The sequence below is a fragment of the Phoenix dactylifera genome, chromosome 4 (genome assembly GCF_009389715.1).
Source record: "Phoenix dactylifera cultivar Barhee BC4 chromosome 4, palm_55x_up_171113_PBpolish2nd_filt_p, whole genome shotgun sequence".
NCBI classification, from domain to species: domain Eukaryota; kingdom Viridiplantae; phylum Streptophyta; class Magnoliopsida; order Arecales; family Arecaceae; genus Phoenix; species Phoenix dactylifera.
The window spans coordinates 26,109,244-26,129,177 of record NC_052395.1 but is presented as its reverse complement, the minus strand read 5'-3'; the positions used below and the strand labels follow the sequence as shown (position 1 = coordinate 26,129,177).

The window sequence follows — 19,934 nt, the reverse complement described above, 5'->3', positions numbered from 1 at the left end:
CTGATAAAAGGCCGGGTGTTTTTTCCGTGCCTTTAGCCTTTCAAACCCATGAACTCCATTGGCAAGATGCTATTCATCTTATAGCAGCAATGCTAAGCTAACTCATGGTGGATGGGAAGTTTGGGCTAGTCCTTGGAGCTGGCCATTTTGAGTGGCATCCTTATCTTCCACTCATACTCCATGCCATATTGCAGGAAAGAAGCGGGCAAGTGACAACTCATCTCATTCAAGTAAATATCACCTAAACCAATCGATGCATTGCTTGCTGATGAAATTATATGTAATGTCAAGTATTATGGGTCCATTTCATATCAAATTGGTCAGGTTCCTGATTAGATTGCTGTTGGATCACTAATTGCTTACCCTGGCTTGATGATCTTTGTTTCTAGAAAATCTATAGAAAAAGATAGGCCACAAGCTCATCAACATTTCATTGATTTTACGAAGTGTGGAACAAAGGATCGATGATCTAGTTCAAAATCTCAGTAGTCCAATTTCAATGCTCAACCAATTTTTTCACAGATTATTTCAACTAATTTTCTAAATTTACTCATTCTGCTGTCTTTCTTATTTACATATACATATATATATATATATATATATATATATATATATATATATATATATATATATATATATATATATATATATATATATATATATATATATATATATATTGAGAGAGAGCAAGGGAGGGAAGAACAGTTATGTTATAATTATCCAGATTCATATTTTTATAGATGCATCATTTAAGAATTACTGAACCTACAATTTCTTGTTGCTGACAAGAGGGGTGGAACATGTACCAAAAAAAAAAAAAAACCCAGGAGGCTATGGAACTACTAGGAAACCCATCAGTTCACCTCTTTTCATATTTTTCTTGAGCTGATTTAAATCACCCAATCCTCTTGGGATCAACTGGAATCCAAGTTTGTCCAAGTCCTTGAGGGCTTTAACTCTGCGCATCCTTGCCATTGGACCCTTCCAATCAGAAGATGCCACTTTCCATGCTCTGATTTCTGCAGAGGGAGCTTTCCTGCTGCTTTCTAACACATAAGAAGAGAGAGAAGCATCTCCTCTTTCTTGACCCTGAGAGACGAGTAATGGAGCTACTCCTCAGTGTTGCCTCCCTTTGGGTGATGGCCAGGGCTTAAGTAAGAGGCATCATTTGCCTGTACCTACTCCTTTTCTCCCCTACCTCCGTTTTCTCTATTCATTCTCTATTATATTAGGTGCTTGGTTGGCATCAATGCCATTTCAGCTGGGTATGCTTTTGCTTCTGTTCTCCTCCTGTGCCTTTAGATGCTTCAACATTGACTTAACTTCTCTTTATCTCAGACCAGGTTATTCCTCAAACCTTTTTTTCCGGTTGCATCTGTTACTATGATGAACAAATTTATTAGTGTTTTGACGTTCTCTAACCTTCATGTTTGCAGGCTGTGGCATATTTAATGGTGACATCTGGGTCTGCAGTGGCTGAGGTGCTCTACTTGGCACAAGAGGGTGGTAGGGATGTCTCATGGAGTGAGGTGTGCAGTTACTATGGCAGGTTTGGCAGAAGGATGAGGGTGTCATTGGCTTCAGCAAGTGTGAGGCTCCTTCTTTGATATCTGAAGTAGTTGGGGAAGAGGGGGAGGAGCTTTCAGATGTGATCTTTTAAGCTCTTTATAAGTTAGACTTGTAGATTCTTAACTGAAGTGCATGCCTTTTTTTTTTTCAAAAAAAAAAAATCATATTGAATACAAAGATAATTAGATTAAGGATTAAAGATCTTGAACAATTCTTTTACTGCGTGATATATTTGAAAGGACTAGTTTCAGAGAAGTCTAGGAGAAAGTTGTGATCATGAAGGAAAGGAAAAGGTTGTGTAAAATGTTAACTTTATCTTTTAATATGTATAAAATGCTTATTATTATGTTCCTATTGTAGTGTCATCATAAAATGGTCCTGTAAGTTTATCCAACCATCAACACAGCAGTTTATAAAACATTGCCACCAATTTGAAGTGTTAATTAATACCGATTTTTATATCGATAACTTCAAAAGGAGCTGATGCATTTCTGCTTAATTCTTTGTAAGCAGTGGTTGATGTACGTTTAGTCTTCTATGGATACTATATCAACAAATATAATTTAATTTTATTTGCATACAAAAGTCTCATAATACTTCGTAATACTCTTATACTGCTTTATAAGTCTAACTTCAAAAGAATACTTCAGAAAATCATCATAGTTTCTAAACTTGGCAAAGATACATGAATAATGACCATACATTGGGTGAACTGAGGTTGGCATCAAATGCATGCACGCATTAATTATTTGCTATATCTTCACTTTCAAGGGATTAATACATGATTATGATACATTACCAAAGTATGGACATATATGCTCCTCATTAATTTATATTTGCATTCAAAACATATCTTACATTGGTACAAGATGAAAACAACACATATCAAAAGGAAAAAAGAACGGAACATATATATTTGTTCTATGACCATATAAACATATAATGCAAAAGTTTCATTGTATCTAGACATTTGTATTTACTACACAAGGTTTTTTTTAACTAATCTCTTTATATGCATCCTCCTCTTTGCTAGTTATACTCCTCCAAGGACATCACCTAACATAAGTATTACAAAGGTTATGGATCAAAAGAATCATAAACATCAACAACTGTTCCTTTTTTTCCTCCTTTCTTGAACCCTCGCGTACGTTGCATGTATGGAGAACTTAATCACTTAATCAATCACCATTTCATGCATGTAAGAACAATTCGAGATAAGATGATGGAGGATGGCAATTTGAGATGAGCGGCATGATGAATGAAATGAGATCTAATAATAATAATAATAATAATAATAATAATAATATTATTATTATTATTATTATTATTATTATTATTATTATTATGATTGGCATGATGTGCATTGAAAGTCGTGCGAGGGGACTCACGATTAGATTGGCAATTTTTCAGAGGAAATACCTCACCAATCGCATGATCCAACCTCCTTCGTCGAGTGGTCAGAAGATGGGGCCCACATGTCAGTGAGGGTGCCAAAATGGGTGCGAGCAGAAACGGGGGCTTCTACCGTTCCTCCTTGCCGATATAAGGAGAGGCCAATCTCCTCTTCCAGTCTTAATTTTAGGGCAGGTAAATTGTGGGCTCGTTTCGTATCCCAGCACCAGCAGATCATTGTAGCAGTTTCCATCCTTTTCACGGATGAAAGAAAAGGTGCTCTCTCTCTCTCTCTCTCTCACACACACACACACACACACACACACACGTTTGGATTTTTTTTTTTTACCATGTTTTGATTGTTGGGTTTTCTGCAGTCGTGAGCTTTTTGATCGAATCCGATCTCTGGGTTTACTTTGTGGTTGTGTTCTATTATTTATCTGGTATATAGATCCTAAATCTTAACAAAAGATTGATGAGAGAGATGCTATGAGTGAAGAGATTTAAAAAAAAAAATGGTCCTGTAATTAGGATGTCACAAGGAATATATTCGAGCAGTATGATGTATCCAATTGATGCGGATTTATGTTCAAGGTGACGGGTTAACTTAATTTGCTGCGACATGGACCGTCTGATAGTTGACAGCTTCGACCAGTGAGAAGCCCTAAATTTCACGACATCTCAATTCTTAAAAAGATTCCCTTGTCTGCGATCTCGATGGGACCAAGGCATTGTTTGATTGCAACATTTGATCTATTAAAAAGATTCCCTTATCTGCGATTTCTTCTTCCAACAAATTTGAAAAAAGGGTTTTTTTTTTGTCATTTGTGAACAACACCTTCTGATAGAATTTTTTTTTCTTTTTGTTTTTGATGCATGTACGAAGACACGCACCGCTGTATGCATCGCACGGCAAGTAGTCATTTTCTAGCAAGGACTGTCTATTGCTTTCAGAAAGTAATCATCGAATGATAATTTTTTTGATTCAGTCAAGCTTACGAATTTAGCTTATGTTAAGCACACTTTACAAAGCCTTCTCGTGGGGGTTCATCACATTAGACTAACTCATTAATCCTAGTTGATCATTTTCCTTTTTTTTTTTTTATACTAGGTTTTATTCATTTCACTTCTACAAGTCGATCCTTCAAATCCATCGACTTTTGAACATCCGGAATCTGGATAGAATAAAACTCTAAAAAAAGTACACCATGCATGTTTTTCGAAAGGGGAGCAGTGCTGCTTACAATGCTGCAGAGATTTTTCGGAAGAAGCAAATGTCTGGTTATTCTATTCTTCATCAGCTTTTTTTTTCTAATTTTATTGGCTATACTCACGATTTTATGTGAGGCGCCGTTGTACAAAAAAAAAAAAAAAATTGTGTATCATGAGAGAACTTCTAAAAGATTACCGACTCTCTTCCATTCTTTCAAAAAAAAATCCCTAAATGACAAAACTCGATTTATATTAATAGATACATATTATCATATATTCATTGAGTCCTCAAAGTTCTCGGACGGGTTTAAACTTTGCTAGTATTATATGATGCATGTTGTAGACTGGCAGAACAAACTGAGAAGAGTGTAATGAATGGTCTCTTAATTTTTCAGAGCATGGGGTCTGCGAAGGAGGCACCGAGTTGGGCAGATCAGTGGGCCACAAGCGGGGGCATGTACGACGACGGCGACGATGAGGCCAAGGCCGAAGGCAGTGGGAAGAAGATGGGCAATGTGAAGGCTGTGGCTTCGGCAAGCCTCGACAAGGCCAAGGCTGCCGCGACTGTGGGAGCGCAGAAGGTCAAGAGCGGCACCAGCACGGGCTTCAAGTGGGTCAAGACACAGTACCAGAAGAGGACCTCCAAGTGACTGAATGACCTCTGTGCAAAGCTAGATCACTTTGACACCTTGACGCTTTTCATTCCATTAAAATTTCATGCTGCTTTCTGAAACCATATATTTTGATTAATGTTGGTTTTGAATTTTTTTTAATAAAAAAAAGACATCCTAATTTGCACATATTCCCCTTAGTGATTCTCCAATTTTTCCATGTTTCAGTTTGGAAAATTTTATTATTTTCATAAGGGAGGATAATGCTCAAATGTATTAGTATGTAAAGTGGTACACCCAAACATGTTTTCATTAATCAGACGCCGTTGTCCGAAGATAAGTGACTTGTATCACTAGGGACGCTGAAGATATATTAGTATGAGTTGCTCGGATGCTACTAGGAATAGTAATTATCTATCAGAGTAAACTCAGTCTATCATGGAGGAGATCACAGATTTGAGTGCTAACTTTGAACTTATCTGGTAATGTATTGTAGACTGCATAACGTTAGGGACTCAGTATGAAGTAGACTAGTTCGCTGCTTCAACTTGGTTTGGGTATGTGTTCATACTTCACAGGCATTCTTCTTCTTGGACTTGCTTGAGGTAGCATTAAAAAAATCATTTTCATTGATCTATATTATATTTTATATCAAAAATTATTTTAATAGCTAAAAATGTTTTCTATAAAATGTATGCAATATAAATAACATAAAAGCATCGTTGAAAGAGAGTTCGTAACATAGTTTTGATGAGTTTATTGTTTTATATTAAAGCGTGTGTTTCTCTCAACCAGCCACCAGAACACATTTTTTTCCACGGATCATGTCAGTTCATGGGGGTGAGAATTGACCTAATAACCCAACAAAAAAGTTGGCATTCAACCTTCTAACCTAACCTGATAACAGTTAACCTTTTAAGCTATTGATATTGCATCTCACTAAGAAGGTTAAATTGACAATAGATCACCACATTGGCTGGTAAAGTTGCTCATGCAGAAAACTTCGATCTGACCATGTGTCAATAACTTGAGCCTCTTGTGGAGAAATTATGAGCCGAATCTGGGACCAGATGCGGACCACTAATAAATTGAGCTTTATTGTGGGGAAATTATTAGTTGGTCCAGGTCTACTTTGGACCACGTACAAGTTGTTATCACACACAGAAATAATTAAAAAAAAGATTGAATTTATCCTAAAGTATGTTGCTATTGCACATAGAAAGAAGAAAGAAGAAAAGTCTATTACCATCATTGAAGTCCATGATGAATCTGTTCCAACTAATAATTTCTTCACACTGTGCCCAACCTGGACAAGCTTTAAAATAAGAATCAGACTTATCTTAAAGCTTTCAAATAAGCTTTAAAATAATTTTCTCGTACAACCACTACAACCACTACAACGAAACACTGCCAGCTATTTATCATTTTGAGATCACCATGAACAGTTGTAGTATTAAATTCATATGTCCAGAACTTTTAAAATGTAAACAGCACTGTGTTTAAGCATCGACAGCTAATGGGCAGAACTTGGGGAGACAAATGGAAGAATATACACCTTTTTTTTTCAAGGTCTTTTTATCTACAAAGAAATGTTTCATTGCCTTAGGAGGATCCAAATGTGTTCTCGCCACTGTATGTCATGTAAAGAAAACCATCTTCATCTTTGTTTTCCTCGTAGATCGCAGACATCATAGCAGCTGTATTTTACAAAATATAAAAATAAATATGCAACAGCATAGGGAATGTAACAACCACAGGAATTCTGAAGTGGGTCATGTCTGACCTGTGGGAGGTAAAGTGTTCCTGACAAAAATGAAGATGGCTTTCTCTGCGCTGAGCTTAATCCTCTTCCGAACAACATAGACAAACTGCCCAACAGTTAAATCTGCAGGAACCAAGTACCTGTATCGCCACAAGAAATGAATGCTTTAGAAAATTAGAGAAAAAAATAAAACAATAATCATAGCAATCTAGCTTCGTCCCAACAAATTGGGGCCAGGATTATGAATCCTCATTCCCTAAGCATTCCCATTTAGGACTGACTACCTCTGACAATTTATATAAACTAGCAACAGAGGACAAAAAAAAATTATAACAGGTATAAGCCAAGGCTAACTAGGATCAGAATAAGGCAATAGAAAATGAACTTCACAACCAATCTAAAATTAGAGGATGCCACTAATATAAGCAGGTACTGTCTATACAAAATACTGCTATCCAAGGTCCAGCTGACCGTTTAAATGATTGAGCGAACCACATACATTATAAGGAGAAGCTTAAAAAATAAAATAGAAAGGAACCAACTTCTTCTTATCAATGTCTGGTATGTCACTCCTTTCAGCCTTTTCAACAATCACCTACATTTCATAATCCAAACAAAGCATAAGTAACTCTTGATACAGAATATCATGAAAAGAAATATACCAACACAAGCAATTCTCACAGGAATTCTGTCTGGATACTTCTCTCGGATACGAGCAGCTTCTGCCTGCCTCCTTTCTAAAACATATATACACATATTTTGAATTAACATATGAATGAAAGTAACTTGCTATTAAACAAAATGCAGTACAAGTTAATACTAGCAATGGATGGTTGTAGAACAAAGCAAAGCTCTAAGAACAATAACAAAAATGAATATAATGTAATACCCACAAATGCAAAGCAAGTACATAGCATGGGCACTTGAACCTATACACATACACCTTTCTGCTGGGTAAGAGAATTGCTATGCACGTATACTGCCTAAATTCCTAACACAACAAAAATTTATGGCCAGCATATGCATCAGGGTTGAAGCCTTTGCTCCATATGCATAGAAAAAGTTTCCAACTTTCACTTACCATTCAAGTCTGTCAAACTCTTCAATTTCTTAATGAATTAAAAAGAAAATGCATACAAGATACAAAACAAATTCCATGCTAGGGTTTATCGTGCAAATTTGCAAAAGAACACTGTTAACATAAGTAGGTAAAAATACAAGGCTGGCAAAACAAAACAAGATACTGGCAGACATAAGTCTTTATTAGGCAAATAGATGAATTATATATTTAAATAAACCTCCAAATTTTATAATGATAGTCAATGAAAAATAATATAACCACTAATAAAAGAGAATGGAATCCGAGGTTACAAGTCCTCAAAAAGATGAAGTGGAAGAAAGTAGGACACATGAAAGGTCACATGTGTGGCTTCATGACATCATGTATTCAACCATGATCATGTATTTAAATGGCAGATGAAATTCTGGATGAGCAGTCCTACAGAACCATGGAAATGTTACATGTTTGGTGACATAAAAATGCAATCCTGCATACAAAACAGGTCAGGGCATGGGATGATATGGCAGCCCTTTTTCTCTATATCAATAAACTGTTGCTAATGCCACCATTCAATTTGGATAAACTTACTGTGACATTAGGATATGCAGAAATAGGATTTTAGCAAAGCACTAAAATTATTATTTATTCCGCATCTGTACAACCCAAACAAACTATGACTACAAAGGAACAGCAATATTGCAATTCAAAACCAAAAGAACATGTTTAAATGTGAGTTTTAAAAATTAAGCATATACATAAATAGTTGCATATAAAGAAACATCCGAGCAACTGAAGAAGCCCACTGCTGCTTTTTAAGACAGTAAGTGCAACTTCCCATGGGCTAGGAGTACACTTTTGTTTTCCTGTCAATTAGGGTGTTCCGATCAAAATAAAACAGATGCGCATTCTCAATAAATGCAAAAAATCCTTGATTGACATAAAATCTGCTTGTGCATTGTGTAAAAAAAAAATGCAGTGCAATTATAATCTAGAGGCATTCACACAACACTAGAAAAATATCATTACCAGATGTTCATGTACAAATCCAGCTGTTACAAATTTTAAAATTTATTGAGCATGTATGCATATCACAAGTATGATACAATAATACTGCCAAAAGAGACTAAATGCTCCTTGTTTTCTCTCCATTAAAAGAAAAAGGAACAAAAGCTCTCAATGCATAGCAAATCAATACAAAACGTTTTTTTGTTAAAAAAGAGATTAGCAAGAAGAAATTAAAAAAAAAAAATCTAGCTTAAAGAAAAATAGCTAAAAATTTTGCATGCACAAAGACAAACATTGTAATGGCAAGCATATGAACATTTCACAACCTTATACAATCAGATTTACAGTGAGAACTTCATCTATGAGAGAAAATTACATGCACTAACCTAATTACAGCTCACTATGTTATATGCCATCAAGAACCAAGTGGGTAGAAAAATTCACTTAACTAACCAATCTATACTCTTATTTACAAACTACATTTAACCAAAAGTTGATCATAAGTAACAAAACCCACACAGCTATATCATATGAGAAGAACAGATGAAAGTGTCACAGCAAAATAACAGATTCAAATTTATGTTTACTACCAATTAAGATAACCACCCAACTGCAGCAATGGCTGTTGCAGATCCGGTGTATAAGAGAATCACAAATACATGCTTCACACATGCATATCCCAGATGCATCTCAAAAGTCCCCAAGAAATGAAGATTGAAAAAAGAACCCACCAATTGCATTAAAGAACACGGACAAACCAATAGTTTTTCAAGCACTAAAATTGGTATTCTTGATGACAACCCATCTATAAGACATCCAAAAGTACATATCCATGATATGGTTATAACTCGTTATCATTATTATTTTTTAAAATCCTTCGCCCTACCCTTGAAATGCTTTTCAAAGCAGAGAAAACAATCAAGGTAACAAAATGCAAGTAATACAAGACTCCCAAAATGGAGGACAAGACTCAAATACCAACAAACAAATAATTCGTTAACAACAGAGCTTCCTACAATATTCAATTAAATGTAAGTTTTTTCTTAAAAAAGAAAAAGAAGAGGATAAAGCACAATGTAAGAGGCTATATCTAACATTCTTGAATCCTAACAAGAATACTTATACTGTAACCATGCAGACAAAGCAAACAGACACAGAAGAACAATAAGAGCAACACAAAGAGACGAAATAATTCTTCTACTCTAAACATGCGGATAAATCAATGCTTATCACTACTAACAGAAAAACCAGAGTGTTCTCAGATATGCAAAAGATGGTCTAGCACTTCATCCCCAACATAAAATCAACTGACAAGTGTAACAAGAGGAACACGAGAACAAACAATGCTGAAAAATACCTTTCTAAATTATAAAGAATTTCCAATAATATCATCTATTATTATGATACCAATAGAATTATCGGTTTTTTGATATTCCTCATCCACTATCAATTCTGAAGAATAAATTTCTGGATTTTATTAACAAAGAAAATAATCTTGATCGTCATATAGATCGTTGTTTCCTAAAACTATTCTTTTTCATGACCTAGAACAGGCTGTACACAATCCACATCAATATCCCAAAGTTTAGTTTAGAAAGAGAGAAGCTACATGAGAAGAACACCAGTGATTCGTAAATGAGTGATTTTAGATATGCAGAAGATTGTCTATAACTTCATCCCCAACAAAAAAACCAACGACTGGTGTAACATACCTTTTTAAATTTTAAAGAAAAAAATTTCCAATTGTATCATCTGTTATTATGATACAGATACGTTGGTTTTTCGATATTCTCCGGCTAAAAACCATCAAATCTGAAGAATAAATTTCCAGATCTTATTAACAAACAAAAGAATCTCGACCATGGTATTGGCCGTTCTTTCCTAAAATTTTTTCTTTCTGAAGACCTATACAGGCTGTACACAATCCACACCAATATCCCAAAGTTAAATTTAGAAAGAAAAAACCAAAATAAAAAGAAGCAGGCAGTAATAATAACAGAAATAATTAACAAATAAGATAAATTGACGCAGTTTAGATCTTTAGACGTGCTCCCCGATTATTATTTCTTTCCTTTCTCTCAGAATTAAACCAACTCATAATCTCCAGAGAGCACAAAAGAAACGATCAAAGAAAATCCTAAAAATCACACAAGGGCTACCTCTCCCATCAAGAAAGAAACTTCATTCAAAATTTCAAGAAAACAAAACCCTCATAATCAAAATCAGACGAATTTTCCTTCCAAAAAACAGAGAGGAATACGGGGACAAACCGAGAGGATGCTCGAGCTTGAAGGAACTCTTCGCCATGAAGTGGTGATCCCTCCTGCGATTCCCAAAACACAGCGCCATCGTCGCATCAACCACAGAAACACGAATAATTTAGAAAAAGAACGAAAAAGAAAAGAGAGATCCATCGCGAACAATAAAAAAAAGGAAAAAGAGATCAACTGGAGCAAAAATGAAAGCGATCGGCGAAGAAAAAGAGGGAAAGAAGACGTACAGAGAGGATCGATAAGACTAAATGATCTAAGGATCAATCGCCGCAAGAGAATTCCCCGTCAAGGAATTTGGGGGAAAGGGACGGGGAGTTTTGGGAAATTATTAACTAGGGTTACGAAGAAGCACACGGAACGTATTAGAAGCAGGTGAGGAAGGGAGGAAGGAGCGAGTTCCCTACCCCTAAAGGAAGCCTTGGGCGCTTTAAATACCAACGCCTATTCTATAAGTGGTTTTGTCTCCATTATTGAGATTTTCTTGTTCTTTTTAATTTTCTAATATAAAATTATTTTTTAAAATAAATATAAATACAGTTTTGTCGTTTAGGGCACTCTGTCCAACCCGACGGTGAGTTGTCACCGATAAGAGCCAGCGCTTAGCTGCTGGATCCCACCACAGGATGAGCTCCTTTAAATCCCCCTTGTTAAGCTAAATTAGACCTATTGTTGGTTTTTTTTTTCCGCTGAAATAAAAGTATCATATATACGGATACAACCCAAAAAAAAAATTAAAAAATAATATATTTTGGAGCACACTAGGCAACTTCGCTTCTCTCATCTATAGGTGGTCCTCCAAATGGTTGACAACAAAAAAAACCACTCAATCCGCACCCCATTGGCTTCTCTGAACACATGCTTCATCTGGATAACCAACCCATTACGGCCCATGGTCCTAATATCTCTTAGTAGCGGGTGGTAATCACCAACCTCCCTTGAGGCCTGCAGGATCCACCCAATAACCATCGTAGAGTCACTCTCTAGAAGGAACTCTCTCTCCTGCAAGGCACACCGTACATAGTATAAGCTAACCCATGCTGCTCTCAACTTCGCCATAGTACTGAGATGTCAAAAAAGTGGCAACCCCCAGCCGCAATCACCTTGAAATCCGGGCCCTAATAATGAAATCCGTGTCTTCCTTCATGCTACCCTGCAGGACGCATCTATCAAAATTGACCTTGAAAAAACTCGGAGATGAGGGCTCCCAGGTGAGAAACACTAAACGAGGCGCTCTACGAGCAGACGAGGAGCTCTAGATGTCCCGAGTTATCAAAAATCTATTCGACCGGATCGCCTTAGAGGCCTCCATTGCTAACAGTCGCGCCCTCTCCACCACTACCCTCGATGGGGGGCATCTCTTCCCAAATATCCACATGTTTCTCGCTAGCAAGATCTGATAAGCAGTATAGGTCATCCGTACTGCCTCCGATCTGGACTGTAAGGCCCCAGCTAAATGTCGAAGAAAACAATGATGCATCCAAGTGTGTGATAAATGTGGTACATGCACGCTTGTGCGTACCAATCAATAATGTGGAAGGTGTTGATCCAATGGCTTTTTTACTTCTACATGCATGCTTGTTTTTATGAATTATGATTTATTTATAATTATTATATAGAGGTTAGGACTTGTTTGGTTAGCATGAAGAACGAGAGGAAGGAAGCTGGGGTAGGTGTGTGGTTAACGGAAAAAAAAAAAAAAAAGGGAGAAATGGTCAACCAATAGTTTAGCCCGCAATCCATGACTCCAAAATTAAACCAGTTTTTTCTTAGTAAGCAGGTTCCAAACGTTGCCTGCATGCAGGCATATTTCTTGGTAAATAGGATGCATAATGAATCTAACTGAAATCAAAACATTTTGTCAAGTTTAATTGGTAATCATATGCTGAAATCAAATTTAATGCCGAATTTGGTGGACCCCAAGATGAACTTTTTAAAATTTAAGATTTATCGGACTACCTGTGATGATCTGTGCAAGTCCATCTTTGGTCGAGTGCAAGACGCCTAAAAAATCCACCTAAGCAGAATAATAACATACCTTAAATTCTATTCATTCAAATTTACTTTTTGAATTTTAATTATTATTGCAATCTTCTCCTTATTTTTCTTTTTATTTTTTTCTAATTTATAATCACTCTTGTACATGCTATACATATTCAATACATACTCAAAGAAATCCCAACCAATCAAATGGGATTTTAGCCCTGTCTCTTTCATGGTATTAGAGCCCATCTTAGCACCGTATTTTAGGCATCCCAACAATGCCAGCAATATCAAATTCTTCACTCGAACTCGAATCCTCTCATGCTACATTCCTTATCATCTCCAATATCTCAAATCTAATTGCAATCAAGCTTGATGACAGCAACTATCTCTTTTAGAAATCTCTCTTTGAACCATTTTTACAGAGACATAAGCTTAAGTCCTTCATTGACAACTCGTTTTCATAACATTCTCCAATGCATCCAACCTATGCTTTATGGTAGCAATGTGATCAGAGGCTTATTGTTTGGATCAATGCTATACAATCAGAATTATCTCTTTCTTATATAGTTGGAGTCACCTCAGCTAAGCAAGCTTAGGATGTTCTCTCTTGTTGCTTTGCCTGATCCTTTGCTCCTCATATCATGACTATGAAACGGCTGCTTCATCATACTATAAAGGGCTCATCTTCTATGCAACATAATCTCCAATAATTCAAAGTTTTTGCCGACAAGCTAGCTATGTGTGAAGTACCAGTAACATTGTATCATGGGATGACTAAGAATGAACTTTATCCCTTTCATTTTATAATAAAAGATGCACATGATTACTCATTAGCAGCCCATGTGAGTCATCTCAAATCTATTGATCTATCACATCATTATCTCGACATTCCATCTCATAATATCCAATCCTCTTTTTGTCCTCTTTTTCAATTTCAAATACACTAAGGCAAACCTTATATTCATCTTACCAATTAGGAAAAAGTAAAAAAATATCATTTTTATTATTTATTTTGACTTCTCAATATCCTCTGATATTTGGGGACCTTTTCTTGCTCTTTCATGCTCAAAATTTTCTTATTATGTATTGTTTGCTGATAATTTTTTATGTGATTATGGTTGTTTCCCATGTATTACAAATCTATTTCTTTGATATTTTTGTCACTTTTAAAGCATAAGTTGAAAAATTATTTAATACTAAAATCAAAATCTTCCTTTTCGAACGGGGTGGTGAATTCAAAAGCAATACTCTTAAGCATTTTTTTATCTTCATAATGTATAATGCACCATTTTTTCTCCCATTTTTTGGAATAAAATGGTGTTGTCGAAAGAAAACACCATCATATTGTTGAAACCAGACCTACACTTCTTGCTCATGCATCTCTTTCTCTAAAAGTCTAGTTAGAAGCATTTTTTTTTTAATTATAGCATATTTAATAAATCGAGTGTCTATTGTTTCTCATCTCAAAATGTCACCATATGAGCAACTTTTTCCAAAAATCTTCTAACTATTCCCATTTATGAGCTTTCTATTGTTTATGTTTTCCTTGGTCAACCATACAAATCCAATAAACTAGAATTTTGATCCACTAAAGGTTGTTTCTTAGGGTGTAGCGTTATTCACAAAGGATATAAATGCCTTGATTCAATGAAAGAAAGAAATATATATATTATGCCATGTCATATTTGATGAACATGTTTTTTCTTTTTCAACTATATTACCACTTCAATTAGCTTCTCACAACCCCATTGTTGCTCTTGAGTCCCTTTCTATGTAGTTACCTCAACTCCCCACTCTGACTGACACTATTTGGACTACTAATATCTGTATTCTAAGATCACTTTGTAGGCAGAACATGTCAATCTCAAGATTCTTCCATGGCAACAATATCTAATTCAACTACTATATTACATGACAACCCAAGCATCCTAATTGAACTCATCCCACTATCTTAATACAAGACCACCTCTTACCTTGCCTCCTTTGAATCTCCTCTATGACCACCACCACCACCATGCTCCATCACCAAACTCCCTACCACACTAACCAACCAACTAATCCATCATAATGCACCCATCCCATGACCATCCGATCTCAATCAGGTATCTCCAAGTATAAAATATTATACATAACCACCACTATCTCCCAGCTGCCCTTACTATATCCTATCCTATTGAACCAACATATTATACACAAGCCTTAAGAAGTCTGAAGTGGATATGCACCATGGATCTCGAATTTACATCTCTTCAAAATCAGCAAACTTGGACTCGTCCCTTTTCATCCCAACATGAATGTTGTCGGTTGTAAGTGAGTGTTTTGAATTAAACAAAACTTAGACATATCCATCAACAAATACAAAGCTTGTTTGATTGCTAAAGATTTTTTTACCAACAATTTGGAGTTGATTTTATTAAGGCATTCAATTTCGTTGTTAAGCATGCTACAACCAAAACTATTTTCACAATAGCTTTTACTTATAATTGGTCACTCAACCTCTTAGTTGATGTAGAGTGTGCCTTTTTATATTGTAACCTTCAACAAACAAAATTTATGTCTCAACCTCTAGGTTATATTTATCCATCAAAATTCACTCATGTCTGGCAAATGTGCAAATCAATTTACGGACTCTCGCAAGCTCCTCATGCTTGGTATGAAAAGTTTGGCTCAAAAATTATGTTGTTGGGGTTCATTATTTCACAATCAGATCTTTCACTATTTATATATCATCATGGAAATATTACATTATATTTTTTCTTTTATATTGATGATATCATTCTTACTGGCAATGATAACATTGCTCTTTAAAAACTCATTATTGAACTTGGTAATTCATTTAAGATGAAGAATATGGCCTCATTTTCATACTTTATTGGCATCTAAATAGACCTGTTGAGTGATAAAATTTTTCTATATCAATCTAAATATATCCTAGACTTGTTACAACACACCAACATGCTTGGATACAAACCATGTTTAAGTCCTTGCGCTATCGGAAAGCTGGCCCATATGGATAGCCCTCCTCTTGATGATCCTACATTTTATTGAAGTATTGTCGGAGCCCTCCAATATGTAACCTTAATACGACCAGATTTTAATTTCTCAATCAATCAAGTCTGACAATTTTTACGAAATCCAATGGAGACTCATATGGTAGCAGTCGAACACATACTTCGATTTCTCAAAGGCAACATCACTTTTGGGCTTATGCTATGATCGAGTTAATTAAATCTCATTTCTTACTTAGATATAGATTGGGCCGACAACTCTATTGATAGATGTTCTACAAATAGTTTTTGTATTTTTTTCCGACCTAAACCTATCTCTTGGAGAGTTAAAAAGCAAACAATAATTACTCAATCATCTACTAAAGTGAAGTATCGATGCATTGCCCAAACTACTGCCGAACTACAATGGTTATGTTTTCGTAAATTGCATATTTCTCTACACTTTATTCCTTTAATTTGGTGTAACAACATTTTTGCCATCTCTCTTACCTTCAATCTAATTTTTCATACAAGAACTAAATATATCGAGATCGACTATCACTTTATCCGAGAATTGGTAGGTTGTAAGCTTTTAAATATCAAATTTATCTCTTCTGTAGATCAAGATATCTTCATCAAAGGTCTTTACTTCAACCACATTTGGTTTTTAAAGTCGAAGCTTCATATTCAATTGAATGCTCGACTTGAGGGGGGATAATAACATTCCTTAAATTCTTCTTATTTAAATTTAATTTTTGAATTCAATTTTTTCTTGTAATCTTCTTCTTATCTTTTTCTATTTTCTCTCTATTTAAATTTAAATTTAAATTTGAATTGCCACCGTAATATTTTTTAATAATTATTTCTACACGTGCTATATATATATATTCAATATATATTTTTAAAAATTTTAATCAATCAAATGAAATTTTAGCTATCATCTAGTACGTGAGCGGTGACGTGATGCCTTTAAAATTATGCTTGGACGGATCCTGTGGGAGGTGATGTGATGCCATTTTCGAACTAATTAATCCATCTCTTTGGAGACATTCGATAAAATTGGAATGATACAGTAAAGATTAGTATTTTTCTTGTGCAAGGATAACACGCATAAATCGAGAAATGGTCCAAAATTTTAATTTGGTGAGAGTTTCAAATGCTGAGAACACTACTCTCACTACCTCGATTGAGGCTACAAAGGTTTAGGAGGCGATATGGTCGTTGGCTGAGAACAAAACTTCGGACCCTGATGGCTTTCCCCCCTTCTTCTTTTGGAGATACTGGGTCATCCTTTGGCATGAGATTGTTGCTGCGGTCCATTAGTTTTTTTGCACTAAGATGATGCCCAATGCCCTGGAAGAGGACGCTTTTCACTCTGATTCTAAAAAGACAGAATGCCATAAAGCTGGGTCATTATAGGCCCATTAGCTTATGTACAACCTTATACAAAATTATCGCAAAGATTTTGTTCATTAGATTGCGGGGCATTATTCTGCATTTCATTAATCTAGAGCTAGGGGCATTCGTCGGTGCCTGGAGCATTATGGACAATGTCCTCATCACTCAGGAGTTCATGCAGTATCTCCACCGGGCCTCGAGTCGATGCAGCTTGATGACGATCAAGCTTGACATTGAGGGTTTATGATCGTATGAGCTGGCAGTTTTCGGCCCATTCCTTGGAGAGCTTCGGGTTCTATGAGAAGTGGATAGATAGATCATGAGCTATGTTCAAACACCTTCCTTTGCTATCCTAGTGAATGGCTCACCAACACCCTTCTTCGAATCTATTGTCCGCCTACGACAAGGTTGTCCTTTGTCCCCCTATCTGTTTATTATCTATGCTAATACTTTGTCTAGACCCCTCCAGGCGGCTGCCTTGATGCAGGTCCTCGATGTCTACAGACCAGCCTCCACTATTGAGCCGATTTCACACCTCCTCTTCGCCGATGATTGCATGTTGCTTGCCAGGGCCATTAGGCAAAATGCCCTAGTGATCCAGAAGACCTTGGATGACTACTACATTGCTTCTAGGCAGAAAGTGAACCTCACCAAATCCATTGCCTACTTTAGCCCCAAGATCAAGCCTCAACTCAAATCTAACAAAAAGCATATATTGAGGGTGGGTGAGTAGGATGGGTCTGGTGATACTTGGGAGTACCTATCCATGGCAGACGACCAAAGAAGATTGATTGCAACAGTATGGAGTAAAGCATCTGACAAAGATTAGAGGGGTGGGCAGAGTGACCTTACTGAGAGTTGTCTTAAGTTTGATGCTGGTCTACTTAATGACCAACACCCTCATGCCCGGGGAAAGAAGATGGGATGTTGCGACTGTCCAATGCATCTTTGGGGACCAATTGGTTGAGAGAGTTCTAGCCTTTTCGATTGCTTTGGGGGATATTCTGGATAAAAAGATCTAGAGGATATTTTGCAGATCAAGAGTGAGAGCTAGTAACCTTTGTGATCTTTATAGGGTTGAGCCCATGTGGAGTATGAGTGGTGGCTGGACTTGGAAGCTTCATGTTCATCTCTGAGTTGCCTTGTTTCTCTGATAGGTGGCATGGAAATGCCTACCAACCAAGGGTGTACTACATCGTCCTACGACAGATGTCCGAAGAAAGAGGCGGTAGCACATTCATTATTTTACTTCCTCAGGGTCAGATAGACTCGGATGCCAATTAGTGCTGATTGGAGGTTCTGGCAATCCACGACCCCGTCGCTGCCTTCCTGGATTACTTAGAAGGAACTATGAGGACTTCTGCTTTGGGATCGTGGGAGGTGAGGGCTACTTACCTTGTCTATCATATCTAGGTGGACAAAAATGCTTGGGTCTTCGACAATAAGAGGCAATGCCCAAGGTTGGTAGTCGATAGAGCCTTACTTCAAGCGGTCGAGTTCCCACAATCATCTTCTGTTGGAGATGCTATGATTGTGAGGGACATCTGGGACTCCCGTTCAACTCTTGTAGCAACCCAAATGGTATTCCTTCGATGGAAGCCTCCACCTCCGAGCTTTCTTAAGGTTAATTTCGACGGTTCGTATTTGAGGACGGTAGCAGAGTTGGAGCCAGATTTGTGATTAGATGTCCAAACTCTAGATTGCTTGCGGCTAGGCGTAGCTGCATTTTTGATGTCACTATTTCTGGTGCGGAGTTGAGGGCATCCTGGAAGGGTCTTACTTATGCTAGGCTCACCCTGAGAGCAGATCGCATTCAAATTGAAGGCGTTTCTGCTGTGGTGATTAAGTGGTTCAGGGTCATTGTAGGACACTGTGTAGGCACCCACTGCTACAAGACATCCTCAGGCTGACTAGAGATTATAGTGCTTTTCAAACTTTCCATGTCTTTAGGAAGATGAACAGAGCAGGAGATTAGGTTGCCTCTTTTATTGCTCAGCATTCGGGTGGCACTCTTTGGCGCAACTATGAAACCATACCTCCTCCTTTAAATTCTTTTTTGCTTACTGATTTTAAGGGATGTATTTATACTAGACATATATGATCTTTGCAATTTATCAAGAAAAACTAATTAATTCGTGCAGTAGTTGTCACTGTGTTGTCCACTTTGACGGAGAGCATGCTGCGTAAATATATTTAGCGAACAATCTTTTGAAATAAAATCTGATTTAAGTGAAAATTATACCTGGGTTTAATTTATAATGGCATGTAGACATAAAATTTGTTTTTCTTATTTGAAAAAACATGGTATCATAGGAAGCAATGATTGAATTTTTTTTTTTCTTTTGTGTATTTGGATGCTGATGCGGGATAAACAAAAAAGTTTGCATGTTACTTGGAGAACAGTGGACGAAAAAAAATCTTCTATTAAATTAAATAAGTTTGCCCTCCAGTTTCAGTTATTTTTTAATATTAAATATATTATAGAATGCACTAATATGATAACAATTCTATTTAATATATTATATATTAGAATATTATATGATGGTATTATATCATAATTATACTATAATGTTAAATAATATTTTTATATTATATAGTATACGAATATTATATCAGAAAAATACATCCATACCTCTCTGCAGACAATTAAGCATGAGAGACCAAAAGGAATATAAATTGATT

The 19,934-nt window shown here is 36.3% G+C and overlaps 2 protein-coding genes and 1 non-coding gene across 3 annotated transcripts; 2 read left to right on the top strand and 1 right to left on the bottom strand.

The window, feature by feature from the left end:
• The first annotated feature begins 3,083 nt into the window (after positions 1-3,083).
• On the top strand, positions 3,084-4,975 carry LOC108511668. The gene is made up of 2 exons (XM_017845309.3): positions 3,084-3,237; positions 4,569-4,975. The coding sequence occupies exons 1-2, from the start codon at positions 3,226-3,228 to the stop codon at positions 4,821-4,823; spliced, it is 267 nt and encodes an 88-aa protein (XP_017700798.1). The 5' UTR covers positions 3,084-3,225; the 3' UTR covers positions 4,824-4,975.
• Positions 4,976-6,073: 1,098 nt separating this feature from the next.
• On the bottom strand, positions 6,074-11,298 carry LOC103717620 (autophagy-related protein 8C-like). Its single transcript, XM_008806079.4, has 6 exons — positions 11,112-11,298; positions 10,882-10,934; positions 7,228-7,283; positions 7,089-7,141; positions 6,568-6,686; positions 6,074-6,481 (listed from the first exon to the last, which is right to left on the bottom strand). The coding sequence occupies exons 2-6, from the start codon at positions 10,916-10,918 to the stop codon at positions 6,387-6,389; spliced, it is 360 nt and encodes a 119-aa protein (XP_008804301.1). The 5' UTR covers positions 10,919-10,934; positions 11,112-11,298; the 3' UTR covers positions 6,074-6,386.
• Positions 11,299-16,888: 5,590 nt separating this feature from the next.
• On the top strand, positions 16,889-16,991 carry LOC113463419. The gene has a single exon (XR_003387611.2). It is a non-coding gene; the product is annotated as a U6 spliceosomal RNA (small nuclear RNA).
• Positions 16,992-19,934: the final 2,943 nt, after the last annotated feature.

Excerpts from the sequence above, each read along its gene's own strand:
- LOC103717620 (XM_008806079.4), bottom strand. The coding sequence starts at position 10,918 with ATGGCGAAGAGTTCCTTCAAGCTCGAGCATCCTCTCG. Across the intron at positions 7,142-7,227 it reads AGTATCCAGACAGAATTCCT|GTGATTGTTGAAAAGGCTGA; the intron begins GTGAGAATTGCT and ends TATGAAATGTAG. Across the intron at positions 6,687-7,088 it reads CCAGACATTGATAAGAAGAA|GTACTTGGTTCCTGCAGATT; the intron begins GTTGGTTCCTTT and ends GTGGCGATACAG.